Source organism: Mustela putorius, unplaced genomic scaffold, assembly GCF_011764305.1.
Source record: "Mustela putorius furo isolate JIRA1106 unplaced genomic scaffold, ASM1176430v1.1 tig00003834_pilon_pilon_pilon, whole genome shotgun sequence".
Taxonomy (NCBI): Eukaryota; Metazoa; Chordata; class Mammalia; order Carnivora; family Mustelidae; genus Mustela; species Mustela putorius.
The window spans coordinates 94,871,383-94,893,084 of NW_025421987.1; the positions used below are offsets into that span (position 1 = coordinate 94,871,383).

General features: G+C 36.2%; 1 protein-coding gene across 2 annotated transcripts in view; it reads right to left on the minus strand.

The window, feature by feature from the left end:
* Positions 1-21,702, minus strand: part of ACAP2 (ArfGAP with coiled-coil, ankyrin repeat and PH domains 2) — a 146,624-nt gene that overhangs the window by 63,869 nt on the left and 61,053 nt on the right. For both annotated transcript variants that reach the window (XM_004745300.3, XM_013052619.2), the window contains exon 4: positions 21,355-21,408. In XM_004745300.3, the coding sequence (XP_004745357.1) occupies positions 21,355-21,408 (54 nt within the window). The remainder of the gene's footprint in view (positions 1-21,354; positions 21,409-21,702) is intronic.

A 21,702-nucleotide genomic window follows, 5' to 3' on the forward strand; every position in this document is an offset into this window, starting at 1 on the left:
AACAATTTTAAAACATAAACTTCAGGGGCACCTGGGTGGCTCAATCAGTTAAGTGTCTGACTCTTATTTTGGCTCAGGGTTGTGAAATCAAATCTCATATTGGGCTCCATGCTGGGTGTGGGGCCTACCTGAGGTTCTCTCTCTCTCACTTTCTCTCTCTCTCCCTCTGTCCCTCCTCCCAACTCTAAAAAAAAAAATACTTTAAATACCAAGAAGAAGAGAGATGACAAAACCACAGATTCTACAAGTACTAAAAAGAATAATCAGGGGAACTGAGGAATAATTTTATGCCTATACATTCAACAAACAAGATGGGTTAATTCCTTGAAACACAAAAACCACCAAAACTCACTCAGTAAAAAATCAATAACCTAAACAGAATAAAAGAAATAGAATCTACAGTTAAAAACCCATATACTATAAAGTTAAAGCTATACTTACATAAAACTTAGCAATCCCATTCCTAGGCACTTGCCCAAGAAAAAAAAAAAAAACTTAAGATTTACACCAAACTCTGTAACCAAACATTTATAGCAACTCCATTATTAACTGCCAAAACCTGGAAACAACCCAAACATCCTTAAAGAAATAAACTATGGTACATCCATGCAATTGAATACTACTCAATAATAAAAAGGAACAACTACTAATACATACAACAACATAGATGAATCTCAATAGATTTACCTAAGTAAAATAAATCATATTCAAAAGGCTACAAGCTATATGATTCCATTTATATGACACTCAAAAAAGATAAAACTATAGGAATAAAAAAATAAGTCAGAAATTTCTAGTGGTCAGGGGTAGATGGAAGGGTACTAACAAAGGAATAAATAAGGGTATTCTTAGGGTTACTAGAACTGTCATGCGTATAGAGTGTGGTATAAGATCCAAACTGTATGTGTTTGTCAAAATTCATAAAACTAATTAATAGCATTTATCACAGAATTTAAACAAACAATCCTAAAATTTGTATAGAACCCCAAAGATCCAAAGCAATCTTGCAAAAGAACAAAATTGGACGCATCACAATCCCAGATTTCAAACTATACTACCAAGCTATAGTAATCAAATATTATGGTGCTAGCAGAAAAACATACACACAGATCAATGGAACAGAATAAAGAACCCAGAAACAAACTCATGTTTCATTAATCTATAAGAATATACAGCAGAGAAAAACACAGTCTCTTCAATACATACTGCTGGGGAAACTGGATAGCTACATGCAAAAGAATTAAACGGACCACTTTCTTACACCATACACAAAAACAAACTCAAAACAGAATAAGACCTAAATGTGATACCTGAAACCATAAATATCCTAAAAGAATATACAGACAGTAAACTCTTGGACATTGGCCTTAGTGTTTTTCTGATTCTATCTCCCCAGGCAAGGGAAATAAAAGAAAAATAAACAATTGTGACTACATCAAATTAAAAAGCTTTTGCATGGTGAAGGAAATCATCAATAAAATGAAAAGGCAACATACTGACTAGGAGAAGATATTTGCAAATGATATATCTGATAAGGGGTTAATACCCAAAATACATAAAGATATCATACACGGGGCACCTAGACGGTTTAGTTGGTTAAGCATCTGCCTTCCACTCAAGTGATGATCTCAGGGTTCTGGGATCAAGCCCCACATCAGGCTCCCCACTCAGTGGGAAGTATGCCTCTCCCTTTCTCTCTCCCTTTGTGATATCTCTTGCTCTCGCTCTCACTCCCTCTCAAATAAATTAAAAAAAAAAAAAACTTAAAAAAAAAGAATTCATACATAAAACAAACAATCTGGTTTAAAATTGGCAGACAACCTGGGTAGACATTTTTCCAAAGACAATACACAGATGGCCAACAAGCACATAGAAAGATTCTCAACATCACTCATCATCAGGGAAATGCAAATCAAAATCATAATGAGCTATCACCTCACACAAGTCAGAATGGCTAATATCAAAAAGATAAGAACAAGTGTTGGTAAGCATATGGAAATAAGGGAACCGTCAATATCCCTCATGAATACAGATGCAAAAATTCTTAATATGTAACTAATACATAATAACAACATATAAAAGGGACAACATATCATAACTAATTGGGATTTATTTTGGAATTGCGAGATTGATTTAACACTTAAAGACAATGACTATAATTTGCCATGTTAACAAACTAAAACAAAAACTACAGGACTATCCCAACAGATACAAAAAGCATTTAACCAAATACAACATCCATTCCTGACAAAAATTCTCAAGAATCCAGGAATAGAAGGGGACTTCCTCAAATTAATAAAAGGCACATATGAAAAACCTACCACTAACATATTTAGTGGTGAAAGGCTTCTTAATGGCAATGATCAAGAACAAGGAAAGAATGTCTGCTCTCATCACTTCTATTCAACATCGTACTAGAAATCCTAGCAATGCAAGTAAGCAAGAAAAATGGAAAAAAGGGGAAATATTAGAAAGGAAGAATATAAACCTATCTTTATCCACAGGTGATACAATTGGCAATACAGATAATATGGAATTTACAAAAAAGTCTACTAGAACCAGTAAGTGTATTTAGCAGGGCCACAGGAACAAAGTCAATATACATAAATCAATTTCTATATACCAGCAACAACTAATTAGAAACCAAACTTTAAAAAATATTTATAGTAGGGGCACCTGGGTGACCCAGTGGGTTAAAGCCTCCACCTTTGGCTCAGGTCATGATCCCAGGGTCCTGGGATCCAGCCCAGCATCGGCGCTCAGCTCAGCAGGGAGCCTGCTTTCCTTCCCCTCTCTCTATCTACCATGATCTCTGTCTGTCAAATAAATAAATAAAATCTTTAAAAAATATATTTACAGTAGCATCAAAAAATAGGAAATACTTGGGCATTTATCTGACAAAAGATATATAAGACTTGTACAGTGAAGACTACAAAACATTACGAAGAAAATTAAAGAAAACTTAAATAAATGGAGAGACAAATTGTGTTCATGGACTGGAAGACTCAATACTAGTATGATGTCAAGTTTTACCAAACTGATCTATACATTCAATGCAACACCACTCAAAATCCCAGTAAGATTTTCTGAAGAAGCTGAAACTCTGATTCTAAAATTTATGTGAGAACATAAAAGACCTAGAATAGCAAGCCAATTTCCAAAAAAATAAAAAATAAAAAGGAACAAAGCTGGAATAGCTACACTACGTGACTTCAAGGCTTACTATGAAAGCTACAGTAATTAGGCTATTATCCTATTAGAATAAAGATAAGCAAAAAGATCAGTGAAACTAAATAGAGCCCCAAAATGACACACACTTTTTTTTTAGACAAAAGGTACCAAAAATGTGGCACTGGTGGTACACTGGCAAGAACAGCTGCCTTCCAAAAGGTGCCAATATGGGAAAGATAATTTTTTGAGCAAGTGGTGTTAGAACAAACTAAAGAGTCATATGCTGAAAAAAATAAACCTTGACCCTTACCATGCAAGCATACAGAAAATTTAACTCAGAATGGATCACAAATCTAAACAGAATAAATCGGTAAACATTTCTTGGTAGGACACAAAAAGAAAACTATATATAAAAAAAAGACAATCAATAAATTGACAATCAAAATTAAAAACTACTGCTCTTCAAAAGATATGGTTATAAAAGTAAAAAAGTAAAAGCCTGAGAGAAAATATCTGCAAAACATTTATCTGACAAAAAAACGTATCTGGAGGGACGCCTGGGTGGCTCAGTTGGTTGGGCGGCTGCCTTCGGCTCAGGTCATGATCCCAGGGTCCTGGGATCGAGTCCCACATCGGGCTCCTTGCTCGGCAGGGAGCCTGCTTCTCTCGCTGCCTCTACTTGACTCTCTGCCTGCTTGTGTGTACTCTCTCTCTCTGGCAAATAAATAAAATCCTTAAAAAAAAAAAAGTATCTGGAATACAGAAAGAATTCTTTCAACTAAATAATAGTAAGATTTTAAAACTCCAGAAATTTTTAATGTGCAAAAGATCTGACATTTCACCAAAGAAGATACACTAATGGAAAATAAACACACCAAAAAAAGATGCTCGGCATCATTAGTTATTAAGAAAATGCAAATTAAAACAATGATTAATTTAAAAAGAATGACGATACCAACTGTTCTGATTGTGTGAAACAACCAGAACTCTCAGACATGGCTGCTGTAAAATACATAGTCAACTTCAGAAAACAATTTCCAAATTTTGTGAGGTTTTCTTTAATTTCTTTGAAGAAGTTAAAATTTTTTTTAATTTAACAAAGAAAGAATATTAACATTATTATAAACAATAATAAAATAAGTTCTTTGCTCTTCCCTTAATTTTTCTTAGCAATGTTTTGTAGTCTTCACTATACAAATAGTTTTGTAAAAAGTTAAACATAATCCTACCTTATGAATTAGCCATTCTACTCCTATTTACACAAAAGAAATAAATGCATATACCTATGTAAACTTTTACATAATTTTTTATAGGCAGCTTTATTTTTTATAGCCAAAACCCAGAAACAACTCAAATATTCATTGTGGTAGCTTTAAAATATGTCCACAAATTCTTTAACACTGCTCTCTTCAAAAGTGGAGTCTGATACTTCTCACCTTGAGAAAAGGCTGGTTATGGTACCATACTTCTAACAAATGGTAATCTGGAGGAAGTGACAATGTGTGACTTCTAACAGAAGACTAAGTCATGAAGAGTAATGCAGCTTTCTCTTTGCCCTTGCTCTTGGATCACTTGTTTAGGTAGTAATTGCATTCCATGTAGTAAGGACATTCAAGAATTCCTGCCCAGGGAGAAGGATCCTTGGGAGGAACTGAGGCTTGGATCCAACAGCCATGTACATGGCCCTGTCTTGGAAGTAGATCCTCCAGCTCCAGTAAAGCTTTCAACTGACTGTGGCCCAACCAACACCTTAACAGCAATCTTACAGAAGACTCTGAGCCAGAGCAACCCAGCTCTTTAAAAATTCCTGGCCCAGGGGCGCCTGGGTGGCTCAGTGGGTTAAGCCACTGCCTTTGGCTCGGGTCATGATCTCAGGGTCCTGAGATCGAGTCCCACATCAGGCTCTCTGCTCAGCGGGGAGCCTGCTTCCTCCTCTCTCTCTCTGCCTGCCTCTCTGCCTACTTGTGATCTCTCTCTGTCAAATAAATAAATAAAAAATCTTTAAAAAAAAAAAAAAAAATTCCTGGCCCAGAAACCATGATAGTAAGTGTTTATTGTTTTAAGCCACTAAATTTTGTGGGTAATCCACTGTATAGTAATAGGTAACTAATACATGCATCAACAGGTCAATGGATAAATAAATTATGATATATCCATATAGTGTAATAGTATTAAGCAATAAAAAAAATTTGACAACCATAAAACTACTGTGTTTCAAAATAATTACACTAATTCCATTTAGAAAAGCCAAACTAACCAATAACGATAGAAAGCAGATCAATGAATGTCTAGAAATAAGGAGACGGCAAACAGAATTCTAAAGTGGCATAGGAAAACTTTTGCGGTGTAACTGTTACTATGCTCACTCAGGTAACCATTTACACGGAGGTTTATATATGTCAACACGAAATTATATGATTTCATATGCTGGTTATATAATTACTCAGTAGCACTTCTTTAAAAAATCCATATATTCCAGGGAGAAAAAAACACAATGTTTTCCTGTGTAGCACTGTCACTGTTTTAAAACTATAAAAGCATTACCATCTACATTCTCCAAGACAGAGCATTACCTCAACCAAATTTTATATACACTTGAAGAGGATTAAGAAGTATTTTAGGAAACTGCCAATTATCTAGACAACATATTTTCAACACCTCCACTACAGTGAAAACTATGTTGTTAATGCAAAAGCAACTGAGTAAAGAGTTGTCTCCTACTTGCCAACTGCATGCCACTGGGCCAACCTACCAGCTAACTACTGCTCTTCTTGTGCGGAACTGCTCCACAGAGTGGCCTGCAATTAGTTCCATTTCCTAAATCACTAATCTATACTCTGCCTGAGGCAGAATTCACAACCTTACTTTTCATATGCTAAAAATAAGAAGCTGGACAAAACTTGAAAGAATCAGAGGCTGAAATAAAAACAGCCTTGTCAATGTTCCTGGAAGCCAGGTACCAAATGAAGTTTGTAGAACTCTTTCCTAAGCTTTCTCCCTTTATCTGATTTCCCCATTTTCCTTGTGTTGTGTTCTACTATCTTCACTAGTTAAGGATTCTGATCCAGACCTTATTCAAGGTGCTTGGTGACCACCCAAAAACTTTACCTAGGTTTTAGACCCAAAAAATGGTTTTATCCACAGAATTGAGTACATCTCAGGTCTTGTCTTCTGTTTTATACCACAAAACCTGGAAGGGTATAATAAAGCCACAGTCAGACATTTGGTGGGTGAGGGTAGCTACCAACACGAAAGCTAAGGTTCAATTCTATTTCTGGACATGAACAGTATTATTTCTAGTGACATATATATATGTAGCAAATAATCAACAATGAATCATTTGACCTACTGCTAATTATAAAAGGATCTGACCTGAATACAAAGATAACATATGGCTGTTTAACACCAATGGCTTTGGGTGCCTGGGTGGCTCAGTTGGTTAAGTGGCAGACTCTCAATTTTCAAGCTCAGATCATAATCTCAATATTGTGGGATCGAGCCCCACGTTGGGCTCCACGTGGAGAGTCTGCTTAACGATTCTCTCTCTCCCTCTCCCTTAGCCTCCCACCACTCACCCTCTCAATCAGTCTTTAAAACTAACAGCTTACACTCAGGTTTACTCCCCATTCATGCTTAGACCTGGTTAAAAGCAACACTATCTCATCTGCTTTCAGGAAAGGATGAAAGCTGAGATGCACTTTATACATGGCAAACAGTACTCTAGGAAAGTTAGCTGAAGACATGTTACACATTCATAGTTGGCACTGAAAAGTTCCCAATTCTTACCATTTAGGTCCCACTGGTTCGAAGTATAAATTTTGTAGTTTATAGTCTTTGTCTTCCATTTAAATATTACTCAACTACCACAGCGCTTTCTTCTATAATTCTACAGGACATAATCATCCTGTCCTTTCCAAAATCTATTGAAGAGTATAGGACTATGGCTATGGACTCACTGAATGTTTTTATGTTTTTAAGATTTTATTTATTTATTTGAGAGAGATCATGAGCAAGCAGAGGGGAAGGGCAGAGGGAGAGGGAGAGTCTCAAGTAGACTCCCTGTTTGAGAGTTTTAGGGATGGGGAAAAATTTTTTCTAAAGGTTCCAAACACTTGGGTCATGGCACACCCTACTGGTGTATCAAAAGATACAATGGACTGTATATATAGATGAACACCAAGAAGTCTTCTCATCCCTCCATGTACATGGTATTCTCCCACCAAAAAGTAGAGTTAATTTCCCTTTACAATGAATCTGGGGTACCCTTGTGTCTTGCTTTGACCAAAAGAATGTAGCAGAAATGATTTTGTGTCATTTCCAGGCCTAGGCCTTAAGAAAAACCAGCTATCACATTAAGAAGTCTGACTACCGTGCTGGAGACAGACCCACATTGTAAGAGAAAAGCCCTAAAGAATGAAAGACTCCAAAGGGCAGGAGAAGCCAGGCCAGTCCCAGCCATTCTAGCCACCCCAGATGAGACACCAGACATGCTCGATCCTCCAGCCACCCACACAAGCCACTCAACCAAAACCAACTGATGTACAGACAAGCTGTCCCCTCCAACCCCTACCCAAACACATGACAATAGTTGTTTTAGGTCACCAAATGTTGGGGTGTTTAAACAGCCAGAAATAAGTAAGATGTCAATAGTCTTACATAAGATATTAGTGTTTATAAGGGTTTTGGGTTTTGTTCTTGTTTTTTTAAAAGAGGGAGAGGGAGGCAGAGAATCTTAAAAACAGGCTCCATGCTCAGCATAGAGCCCAATGCCAGGCCTAATCTCACAACTGTGAGATCATGACCTGAACTGAAATCAAGAGTCAGACACTTAACCAATGGAGCCACACAGTAGGGTGTTCTATTTGGTACAACCATTCAAAAATTACCAACTGCTAAAATTACATCTTTGCTAAAATTATATTTTATTTGTCTGACTTGCTCTGTAAAGTATTTAAATACAGTAATTATTACTTAAACAAAATTATGTAACTTTCCCCCTGGTGTTACCATTTGAATCATCCAAAATTATTTTAGTCACAATTTGTTTGTCATCACTTCTTGGCTTTGTGCTCACTGTTAAAATATTTCATCTTTCTTTGCCTCTTCATAAATTTTTGCTATTAATGTGCTCTTATTTTTCATATTTCTCCTACTTATAAGCTTTGTATGGCTGTTTCCTTATCATCATCATTTATATGAGGTATTCCTATTAGAATACAATCGATTATTTTTTGGACTATTACTTCTTGATATTTATTATTGGCTTTTGATATTAATTAGCCAAACTCTGACTCTTGATGAAATTTCATTGTTTTCTTTTTAATTATTAAAAAACATTTATTTTTGAAGTGAAATTAAATGCACATAATCTGTTGTGATAAGCACTGAGGGTTACACATAAGTGATGAATCACTAAATTCCACCCCTGAAACTAATATTACACTATATGTTAACTAACTCGAATTTAAATAAAAAATTGAAATAAACAGATGCACATAAACATTTAAATGGGATTGTAGGCATTTACAGATCTAAAACACTTTGAAAATTTGATTTTCTGATCTTACATAAGAGTAACATTTATTGCATTTACTAAAATGAATTATTATTTTCTATTTTATTTATTAAATGTTCATTTTATCTTTCAACATAATTTTAAAACATTTTAAGAATGCAGAAAAATACATATATACATATCAATTTCTGAACCTTAAGACATATATTGTTTCATTTTCATACTTAAGGAGATTTTTTACTCATTGTTTTCCCACCATGATGGACAAACTTTTCAATAAATAGTGCTGGAAAGTGATCACATTCAGAATACAAACACAATGGCCCAAATTATCTTCTTTGATAAAGTCATTTAGCAAAGACATTAAATGAATCATGGTAGAAGCAAACCATACAGGACTTCAACACAAAACATCCATTTCATACAGAAAGATTTGTACTCTAAAGTTCTGCAAACACAAAATAAGAGACAAAGTTCTTTTATGAGACCAGTCACAACAATATCAGATTAAGAAACCAGTTACAAAGAAAAAAAAAAAGCAGTTAGTTACAAGACTACCCAAGTAAGAGCTAGAGCCAGAATGCCTCATACAATTGCAAAATTGCACAATATATTAGCTTGCAAGGACAATGTCAAAACTTCATAATTTCCAAATAGGCAAAGGAAATTAAAAAGGTACCACATTTGAGTAACAGAACAGATGCACTTGACAGCATGCTAAATAAACACAACAATCACTAATCCAGAAGAAAACTTTTTCAGAAGTGTTTATTGTTGAGTGATGATTCTACATGTTAAGAACTATGCTGAAGTTAACAGCAATGGTTGAAATGTCTGCATAGAAGATTTTCTTGCAAAGCCATTGATTGTTTTTGCAAAGTACCAAAACAAACTCCTAGGGATGAAATACTCAAAATGCCAGAAGAAAACTCTAAAACAAAAAAAGATTATATTATGGAGACATTATAATATTCCATACTGATACTGCTGTCACAATGACAACAAGAGGTAAATTTCTGCTAAAAATTCATTTGGAAAACTCTGAAGATCTAGTAAGACATAATTTCACAAAACATCTTTTCATAAAGTAAAAGTTTGTGTGCAGATATAAATTCCAAGCTAAATGTTATCAAAATAATGTATGAATCTAAACAAAATATTCAAAACCTTTGGTTTATCCATTTTTAGCTTTTTGGTAAAGAAAGGATATGAGAGGGGCGCCTGGGTGGCTCAGTGGGTTAAAGCCTCTGCCTTCAGCTCAGGTCATGATCCCAGAATCCTTGGATCCAGCCCCCATCAGGCTCTCTGCTCAGCAGGGAGCCTGCTTCCTCCTGCCTCTTTGACTGCCTCTCTGCCTACTCATGATCTCGGCCTGTCAAATAAATAAATAAAATCTTTAAAAAAAAAAAAAAAAAAAGAAGGGATATGAGAATATCACTCTCTGCTGTTTCAAACAAAACATATTGGCTGTCCAAAGGAGGAACTATACCTCAGTTTATAAGTTAAAAGTGAATTCAAGGGTGCCTGGGTGGCTCAGTGGGTTAAGCCGCTGCCTTCGGCTCAGGTCCTGGGATCGAGTCCCGCATCGGGCTCTTTGCTCAGCAGGGAGCTTGCTTCCCTCTACCTCTCTCTCTGCCTGCCTCTAGGTCTACTTGTGATCTCTCTCTGTCAAATAAATAACTAAAATCTTTAAAAATAATAATAATAATAAATAAATAAGTGAATTCAAAAAGTTTAGGAAGAATAAATCTCAACTTACAGATTTGGCTAATGCTAATTATTGACTTTAAAATATGGCTTAAGTAAAATTCTGCAAACTGATTAACTTCTTTCAAGCAATCCTTGATATTTTTGACAATTAACATACACTAACAAACTGTGTGGATTCAGAGTGTTGGAAGGAAGAGGCTGAGAATGAATCACTGAGGAGTCAGTGTTATAATCTACATCCACAAAGAGAATTATTCAAAGTTAATTAAGGATTAAAGGAAGAAAAAGTAGGTAAACCAACTTCTGTATATACCTCCGAAAAAGGTTCATCATTACTTTATTCAAAATCTATTCAGTTTAGCCAAGAAAATTCAAGCATTACATATGTCAATGAAAGGGGGGGGAGAACCTCAACTTAATGAATGATTACTCCTTTAAAGGACAACTTAGAGATAAAAAATTACTTAAATTCTAATTATGGGATAAAAAAGGTCCTATCAATCAGGAGGAAGGGGCAATAAATAAATTCCTGTCAATCAGGAGCAAAGGGAAATGAACACTCACCTGCCTTTCACAAATATGCCTACTTATGCAGACAACATTCTCATCAGTGACAATGACCAAGAATTTGAAAAGATCATCAATTTCAAAATCTTAATCAGGAATTGCCTGAAACTATTTCATGCACAAGACCTATTTTTGTTAAAAAGTTATGTTCATGGAAGCTAGCTCAAGATTCTCATTAAAATATTTTTTAGGGTGCCTGGGTGGAAAACACAGCCTGTGTCTGTTTGGTAAACAAACTATTATTGGGGGCCGCTTAGGGTACTCAATCAGTTAAGCAGCTAAGCGTCTGCCCTCTGCTCAGGTCATGATCCCAGGGTCCTGGGATCAAATCCAACACCAAGCTCTCTGCTTAGCCAGGAGTCCACTTCTCCCTCTTCCTCTGTCCCTCCCCCTGCTTGTGCAAGGGTACACTCGCTCTCTCTCTCTCTAATGAATAAAATCTTTAAAAATATATATATATTAAATATTTATAAGTGTTATACAAACTCAATGTGTAATATTGTCCCTAATACTATGTGTTTTATTTTAACATAATTCTATTAAAAAGAATTTTTTATTTATTAAATATTTATTAATTACTTTAACATAATTCCATTTTAAAAATCTAAACATTTTTCACCAACTCCCAGACAGGACATGACACTTGCATGAAACCATCTATTGAGTGAATGAGTAGACAGCTATAATATGGAAACTCAAACTTACCAAAAAACTAAGCAAAGAATTACACATTTTATAGAATTTATATAGCAATTCAACCTTAAAGCTTCATTCAGCAAAGGTAATAATCAAATAAATATTCAAATTCCTTACACCAATAGCAAATTAGAATCCAAGAGAGTCATCAGTAAAGTTATAGAAATCTCTAATTTCCAGAAAAACAAGTCAGAATTCAAGTCAGCTCCAATACATAATAGAATGTAGCACATATGACCTGCTCTGGAAAAGTCAAGAGTTGCATCTTCTAAAGACATGAGTTAAAATGGAACCCTAGGGAATTCTGATTCTGTAAGGAAAAAGGAACAATAACATCCACTTTTACAGAAACCACAAAAAAATCCAAATAATTTTTTTAAACAACCAAATGATCTAAGCCCAATCTATGTTTTTTTTTTAAAGATTTTATTTATTTATTTGACAGAGAGAGATCACAAGTAGACAGAGAGGCAGGCAGAGAGAGAGGGAAGCAGGCTCCCTGCTGAGCAGACAGCCTGATTCCGGCCTCGATCCCAGGACCCTGAGATCATGACCTGAGCCAAAGGCAGCGGCTTAACCCACTGAGCCACCCAGGTGCCCAGCCCAATCTATATTTAATCTTACTTGGCTAAAAACACAAATGGCTCTATTATTTCAAACATTTATTTAAACACATAAAGTTATTCATAAATGACATCTGTAAAATATCCAGCTTTTTATCCTGACACAAATTGATACACCAAAACCTAAGTGTTACAAAGTCTGCTATAGACTGTGAGCAGATTCCAGCATTTATTACATTTTAGAAGGCAGTTTTGTCATATCCTATAAAGCCTTCTTCACCCTGTAATGCTATGTAATTAAAATTCATTGTAGAGAATGCTACTAAAATAAAGCATTTTATGTAGCAAGGCTTTTCCCACATATTAACAAATGGCTCTGAGATCATATTTAAATCTTATAATAAATAATGCTTTGTAATCTTTGTAATATTTATAACTAAAAGTCATCTAGTAAAGCCCATTCATTTTACAGAGGAAGAGCATAAAGCTCAGAAAAATTAAATGATCTCCCCAGGATAAGAATTATGCACGTAGGCCATCTGAATGGCTCAGTGGGTTAAAGCCTCTGCCTTTGGCTCAGGTCATGGTCCCAGGGTCCTGGGATTGAGCCCCACATCGGGCTTTCCACTCAGGGTGGAGCCTGCTTCCCCCTCTCTCTCTGCCTGCCTCTCTGCCTACTTGTGATCTCTCTCTCTCTCTCTCTCTCTGTCAAATAAATAAATAAATAAAATCTTTTTTAAAAAAAGAATTATGCAAGTACGAGGGATATTATAGTAAACAAGAAGTATGTCATCCCTGTCTATATTCGAGTTAAGGTGAAGTATGTAGTATTATGATTGAGGAAGAATCTTTGCCTCATATATAAGAACTCTGATTCAAGTACACACAAGTCACTTCTCCTGGGAAAAATTAGAAGTACTTGTTAACAAGAAACCAAAAGGCCAGGTAAAACAGACAGCATAGCAACTATAAAAGGAAAGAATATTAAATTAAACCAAGGTCTTACAATTTCATACTTTTATCTATCAGTGGGAAAATTTCTGAGATGTTATAAAAAAATATGCAGATAAAATTAGAAAATTATTTGACACCTCAGTGTACTTTCAGAGCTTTCTATATATACATATACAGTACATACACAAACACACACAAGCTCACCAACCTACAGCCTTAAGACCTCTGAGCAGATAGGCAGACAGAAAGTAATCTGTTGGTTTGCAAATTATTTTTTTTTAAGATTCTATTTATTTCAGAAAGGGAGAGAGAGAGAGAGAGAACACAAACAGTGGGGAGAGGCAGAGAAGGAGGGAGAAGCAGACTCCCTGCAGAGCTTGATCCCAGGACTATGAGATCAGGACCTGAGCTAAAGGTAGAAATTTAACCAGCCATCCAGGTGTCCCATTTGCTAATTAATTTTAAAGCAACATAAATTTTACAGTCAAAACAGAGATACTGAAGTTTTTCAAGTGCCAGAAATAATAAAAGAAAAATTTTTAAACATCACTTTTAATTATCTACCCAGTGTGTGCTGTCACTGATTTTAAAAATTTATACTCATTTAATGACTATTAAAAAACACTTAAGAATTTTAATAACTTCATAACCTCGGTCTCCTTAACTCTGTTGTGAGTAACTACTTTCTACTATGAATCTTCTAGGTAGTAGTAGCAGAGATTAATATAACAAAGTGTCTACAGTCATGGAACTTAGAACAGACAATAAATTAGGCACATACATACACTTAAGAACAAGGCCACATATCTGTACATCATTGTGTGTGTCTGGTGTGCACACTCAGGTATGTGCGTATATGTATAAAAAACAGTAAAATAACATAAAAGTGACCATAACATGGTCAAGAAGGTTTCTCTGAGAGGTTGTGACCTAAAAAAGGTGTTAGGAAGAGAAGGAATATTATAACGAAAACAGCCACAGATAGATATGAAGAAAGAACATTCCGCACAGAATAGATAGCAAGTGCAAAGGGCCTAAGAGGAGAGCTACTTTGATGTTAAAGAGAGTCCAAGTAGCTTCAGCCAAGCACAGAGTTGAGATGAGATCAGGGAGTTATCAGCAAAAGGCTGGTCATAGGACTTGGTAGACCATGGTTATAATGGATTTTACTTTGAGTGTGATGGGAATCTAGAACAGTGGAATGCTGTTAATTTATATATATACATACATATACATATATATATATATATATATTTTTTTTTTTTTTTTTTTAAAGATTCCCTTTATTTACCTGACACACAGAGAAAGAAATCACAAGCAGGCAGAGAGGCAGGCGGGGGGGCGGGGGGGGTGGGGGAAGCAGGCTCTCCAACAAGCAGAGAGCCCGATACGGGGCTAGATCTCAGAACCCTGAGATCACGACCCGAGTCCAAGGCAGAGGCTTTAACCCACCGAACCACCCAGGCGCCCCTGTTAATTTATATTTTTATAGTTCTTCCTGACAGCGTGCCTGAGTGGCTCAGTCGGCTTGATTTTGGCTGGGTCATGATCTCAGGGTCGACCCTCACATCGGGCTCCATGCTGAATGTGGAGCCTGCTTAAGAGCTCTCTCTCCCTCTGTCCCCCACCATACTCACTCACGCTCTTTCAAAAATAAATATAACAAAATAAAAATAGAAAATAAAAACAAAAATATAATATATAACATAGTGAATATAAAATTTTTTTAAATCTTTTCCTGGCTGCTGTATACAGAACTCATTGTAGAGGGGCACCTGAGTGGCTCAGTGGGTTAAGCCTCTGCCTTTGGCTCAGGTCATGATCTCAGGGTCCTGGGATTGAGCCCCTCGCCTGACTCTCTGTTCAGCAAGGAGCCTGCTTCTCCCCTTCTCTCTCTGCCTGCTGCTCTGCCTACTTGTGATCTCTTTCTGTCAAATGAATAAATAAAATCTTAAATAAATAAAATTAAAAAAAAGAAGAAGAAGAAGAACTCATTGTAGAAAGACAAGAAAAGAAGAAGAAACACAAGTTGGGAGGCTATAATCCTAAACAAGAGGTGGTAGTAGTTTAGACTTGGAGGTGCTACTGCTAGATGGATTGGGGTGTATTTTGCTAATATACTAGATATGGAGAATACAGAAAAAAGAAAAATCATATAAGAAGTTTTAAGGATAAAAATCATTAAGCTGCACAATAATTTGCCTGCCAAAAATAATTTTTTTCCTCAGTGCAACTGGTTTTTATTATTAAAGCAAAGACTGGAAAACGGCTATTTCCCCACCTTGCTACGACCCTGCCACCAACCTCTAGATTCATCCTGTTATGTCCTGTGAAGGTGAAAACTAGATTTGTCTGGAAAAGACTCAGAAATGCTCATCCCCACCAAAACTATTTTCAAATTATAGCCTTTATGTTTGGTATGACGGTTAATTGTTGGTCTTCACCATTGTATCACCCTTCCATGGACTCCTCCTCTATACTGCCAGGTACTAGAAGTCTGCAAAGTGTATTTCCTAGGCCTTCTCGCATATGAAGAGGTTAGGTGCTGCCAATGGAAGCCAATGTTAGATTAAGAGGCAAGACATAGAGGAGGCCAGTTTTTTTCTGCTTCTGTTTGACACCGCCATCAGTGAGCAACTGTGAGCCACACCAACTACCAGCAGCACTGCTGACCAACCTAGGCAGTTTCAAGGGGACTACAGGCTCCTTGACTCTGGAAGAAGTCCCAAGAAGGCAAGCTTCTGGCTTCCTGGCCAGGTAACAATGGCCGTATTCTCAATAGTGCAGTACTGAGGGGTTCTGGGAAACACCACTTTCCCTTTTGTTTCTCCAGCATCAGGGGCAACAACTGCTCCCATATTTACTAATCTTTAGGTGGCATCACCTTAACTTTTTCTCTTTTTTTAAGATTTTTTATTTATTTGACAGAGAACACAAGTAGGCAGAGAGGCAAGCAGAGAGAGAGGGGGTAAGGGAAACAGGCTCCCTGCTGAGCAGACCCCAATGCAGGGCTCCATCCCAGGACCCTGGGATCATGACCTGAGCCAAAGGCAGAGGCTTTAACCCACTGAGCCACCCAGGTGCCCCAACATTTAACCTTTCAGGTTAATTTCAAATCAACAGCTTTTATCCCCCCAAAATTAATTCTCACTATAGTTTGAAGTTTAACGTAAATGTAAAGTTTAATGTAATAGTTTGAAGTTTAAACACAAGCAATTACTTGATTTAAAAAGAAATCAAACATACTATATTTTGACATCTAAATCCAACAGAAAGCAAAAAGAGAACTAATAAGAAACAAAAGAAACAAATTGGTCAGGGGCGCCTGGGTGGCTCAGTGAATTAAAGCCTCTGCCTTCAGCTCAGGTCATGATCCCAGGGTCCTGGGATAGAGCCCTGCATGGGGCTCTCTGATCAGCAGAGAGCCTGCTTCCCGCCCCCCCACCCCTGCCTGCCTCTCTGCCTACTTGTGATTTCTGTCCATCAAATAAATAAATAAAATCTTTACCAAAAAAAAAAAAAAAGAAAAGAAAAGAAACAAATTGGTCAAAACATTAGAGCTAAAACCATAAAACTCTTAGAAGACACTGAAGGAATAAATCTTCATCATCTGGGATTTGGTGATGGATTTTTGGATATGACCCCAAAAGCAAAGCAACATAAGAAAAAATAGATAAATTGAATTTCATCAAAATTAACTTTTGTGCAAAGGACATTATCAAGAAAGTGAAAAGACAACTTACAGAATGGGAGAAAATATTGATATATCACTTATCTGATAAGTGTTTAATATCCAAAATATACAAAAAATTCAATTTTAAAAATTCCAATTTTAAAATGGTCAAAGGAGTTGAATGGTAAGGATGACGGAAGATCTACAAATGGCCAATAGGCACATGAAAACATGCTCAACTATATTAAGCATTAGAGGAATGCAAATCAAAACTCAGTGAGACAATACTTCATACCTACTAGGATAGCTATGATCAAAAGAATGGAAAATAGTAAATGTTGACAAGAATGTGAAAAACTGGAATATTCATACATTGCTGGTGGGAATGTGAAATGGTACAGGTTCTGTGAAAAACAATTTAGTGGCTCCTCCAGAAGGAAGTAGTATAGAAGTACCATATGAACCAGTAATTCCATACCTGGATATATACCCCAAAGACCTAAAATCAGAAAATGAAGCAGTACTTGTACATGATAGTTTTTTTTTTTTTAATTTATTTATTTGACAGAGAGAAATCACAAGTAGACAGAGAGGCAGCCAGAGAGAGAGAGAGAGTGAAGCAGGCTCCCTGCTGAGCAGAGAGCCCGATGCGGGACTCGATCCCAGGACCCTGGGATCATGACCTGAGCCGAAGGCAGCGGCTTAATCCACTGAGCCACCCAGGCGCCCCTGTACATGATAGTTTTTATACAGATAAAATTTGAAGTACAATTAAAATATTATCAGATAACTTTATCCTTACTTTGTTGACCAAAAAAGCATATCAAATTAAGAACCAAACCTTAGCAGAATTTAAAGAACGTTAAGTGTTGATATTCTTGTTATAAACAGCTGCTAATAAACTTTGAAGCACCAAATAATTATATAACAGCCATACACTTTAAGCTCTTTAAAAAATTGTAAGAAGCATATAAAACAAAATAAACCCAAAATAGATTAAAGACTTGAATGTATGACCAGAACCCATAAAACTCCCAGAAGAAAACACAGGCAATAAGCTCCCTGATGTAAGTCTTGGCAGTAACGTTTTTGGATTTGACACCAAAGCAAAGGCAACAAACATAAAAATAAACAAATGGTACTACATCAAACTGAAAAGTTTCTGCACTACAAAGGAAACCAACAACAAAGTGAGAAAAGCAACTTACTGAATAGCAGAAGATATTTGCAAATCATATATCTGATAAGGGATTAATATTAAAAACTCATACAATAGCAAAAAAAAAAAATCTGATTAAAAAATGGGCAGAGGGTCTGAATAGACATGTTTCCAAAAACAAACATACAGATGGCTGATACATGAAAAGATGTTCTACATCACTAATCATCAAATGTAAATCAAATTGCAATGAGACACCACCTCATCCCTGTTAGAAAGACCATTATCAAAAGGACAAGAAAACAAAAAAAGACAAGAAATAACAAATGTTGATGAGGTTACAGAGAAAAGGGAACCCTTATGCACTGTTGGTGGCAATGCAAATTTGTACAGCCACTATAGAAAACAGTATTGAGGCTCCTCAAAAAATTAAAATTAGTACTACTACATGATCCAGCAATTCTATTAGGAGAAGAAAGTGAAAACATGAACTATTTACAATAGCCACGATATGAAAACAACCTAAAGGTCCATCAATGGATGAACAGATAAAGAAGATATAGATACATAGATAAATATGTGTGTATAGATAGATAGATACACATACAATGCAATACTACTTAGCCATAAAAAATAATGAACCTCTGCCATTTGCAACAAAATGGATGGACCTTTCAGCCATTATGCTAAGTGAAATAAGTCAGAGAGAAAAAGATAAATACTGTATGATTGCACTCAGATATAAAATTTTTTAAATAACAACAAAAAACAAGTTTAAGGCTATGGAGAACAGACGGGTCTGGTGGCTGCCTGAGGCAGGGGTAGGGGGTAATGGGGGTCATTTCTAGTTATAAAAGGAGTATGTTGTGGGAATGTAACAAACACCATGATGACTATAGTTAATAATACCATACTGCATAGGTGCCTGGGTGGCTTCGTCAGTTAAGCAGCCGACTCTTGATTACAGCTCAGGTCGTGATCTCACATCTGGCTCTGAGCTCAGTGAAGAGTTTTCCTGTCCCTCTCCCTCTGCTCCTCCCCTGCCCTCAAATAAATGAATAAAATCTTTTTAAAAATAATAATAATAATACACCACATATTTAAAATTAGGTAAGAGAGTAGGTCTTGAAAGTTCTCATCACAAGAAAAAAAACTTTTAACTATATGTGGTGAAACATTAACTGGAGTTTACTATGGTAATCATTTTGCAATATATGCAAATATAGAATTGTTACATGGAATCATTGTACATATGAAATCAATATAATGTCAATTATACCTCAATAAAAATTGTTTTTAAAAGAAGTACATAACTTAAAAGCTACTACATTTTCAGTAAACTTTTCCAAAATTTATAAAGGAATTTCCTGACATTCTAAAAGTAGTATATATCCCTCATTCTTGAGGGATAAAAGCCCTTAAATCTTTTAGTTTTTTTAATTTTGACTTCAGGCTTTATTGCACTGGTTATAATCATAAAAATAAATGTTCTATTGTGGAAGGAGCTGAGACGCACTTCAACAGACGAATGGATAAAGAAGATGTGGTCCATATATACAATGGAATCTTCTTCAGCCATCAGAAAGGATGGATACCCAACATTTGCATTAACATGGATGGAACTAGAGAAGATTATGCTAAGTGAAATAAGTCAAACAGAGAAAGATAATTATCATATGGTTTCACTTATTTGTGGAACATAAGGAATAGCATGGAGGACATTAGGAAAAGGAAGGGAAAAATGAAGGGGGAGGATCAGAGTGGGAGACGAACCATGAGAAACTATGGACTCCAGTAATCAAACTGATGGTTCTAGAGGGGAGGGGGGCAGGGGGATGAGTGAGCTCAGTCATGGGCATGAAGGAGGGCACATACTGCATGGAGCACTAGATGTTATATGCAAACAATGAATCATGGAACACTACATCAAAAACTAATGATGTACTGTATGGTGACTAAAATAACATAATTTTTAAAATAAATAAATAATGTTCTTAACAAAGTTAAACAGAAAAAAAAAATCAGCACCTTTTGCCCTCATGAATGACTAGAATAAAAGTCCTCAAATCTTAAATGCACATATAAATAGCTCAAAGATGGGGCGCCTGGGTGGCTCAGTGGGTTGAGCCTCTGCCTTTGGCTCGGGTCATAATCTCGGGGTCCTGGGATCGAGCCCCAAGTCAGGCTCTCTGCTCAGTGGGGACCCTGCTTCCCCCCTCTCTCTGCCTGACTCTCTGCCAACTTGTGTTCTCTGTCAAATAAATAAATAAAATCTTTTTTTTTTAAAAGAACAGTGTTCTCTGTTCTTTCATACAAAATGTGAACATCTTAGCATTGCACACAAAAGCTTGTCCTGATCTGGCCCTTGCATACATTTTCAACATCACATTTTTAATGTCATACATTTTCACACCACACTAAGGTGTGAAAATCACTAAGGACATGAATGACTAGAATAAAAGTCCTCAAATCTTAAATGCACATATAAATAGCTCAAAGATGGGGCGCCTGAGTGGCTCAGTGGGTTAAGCTGCTGCCTTCAGCTCAGGTCATGATCTCAGGGTCCTGGGATCGAGTCCCGCATCGGGCTCTCTGCTCAGCGGGGAGCCTGCTTCCTCCTCTCTCTCTCTCTCTCTGCCTGCCTCTCTGCCTACTTGTGATCTCTCTCTGTCAAATAAATAAATAAATAAAATCTTTAAAAATAAATAAATTAAATAAATAAATAAATAAATAGCTCGAAGAATGCAGCAGTCTTTAATACTGGCAACTGATTAGACAAAGGGGATATACTTGAAGCATCTTAAAAGAAACAAGTAAATTTAGAAAAATGGCTTTTACTTCTTCATTCTTAAAATAATTCCTTAACTCACAAAGGCACAATTGAAACAAAAAAGATAACTTTTATGGGTATATATGTCACCCATATTAAGTTCACTATATTAGAATGAGAAATAGGGGCGCCTGGGTAGCTCAGTTGTTAAGCATCTGCCTTTGACTCAGGTCATGATCCCAGGGTCCTGGGATTGAGTTCCACATTGGGCTCCCTGCTCAGTGGGAAGCCTGCTTCTCCCTCTCCCACTCCCCCTGCTTGTGTTCCCTCTCTCAATGTGTCTCTGTCAAATAAATAAATCTTTAAAAAAGAGAGAAATAAATGTCTCTCTCTCATACACATACATACACACACACACACACACACACTCACATACATACATTTTAGATCCATGAACTAAGAAGCTGGTTAATCAAAGTTACTGAATTATAACAAGTAATTTTATAAAATACCGCCATTCAAAGAAAGTACTAAATATTTACATGGTCATAGTAACACCTACTTACTGACACTTACTGTGTGAAAATTTATCATTTCTTGAAGACTGTCAGAAAACTTGGTCAAGCTTGTCTATGGAGAAAGAAACCAAAAGAAAAACTAAGTCATTTAAGAGCCACGAAAATAGGTCACAAAAATGTTACTTCTGCATTTCTGACAGAAAGATCTAGTTACACTGTTACAAAGTAACATTTACTTCTGAGGATGATTTCATGGTATTGCCTCATGGGCATGCTCTGCAAAGAGGACAAATGTACATGTGGTAGGTAACATAAAACCCAAGAATAGTCAAAGAATTAGTACTGCCATATCAATAGGAGTAAGCTAACAAATAATAATGGCACATATAAGCCTAAAGGCAAAATT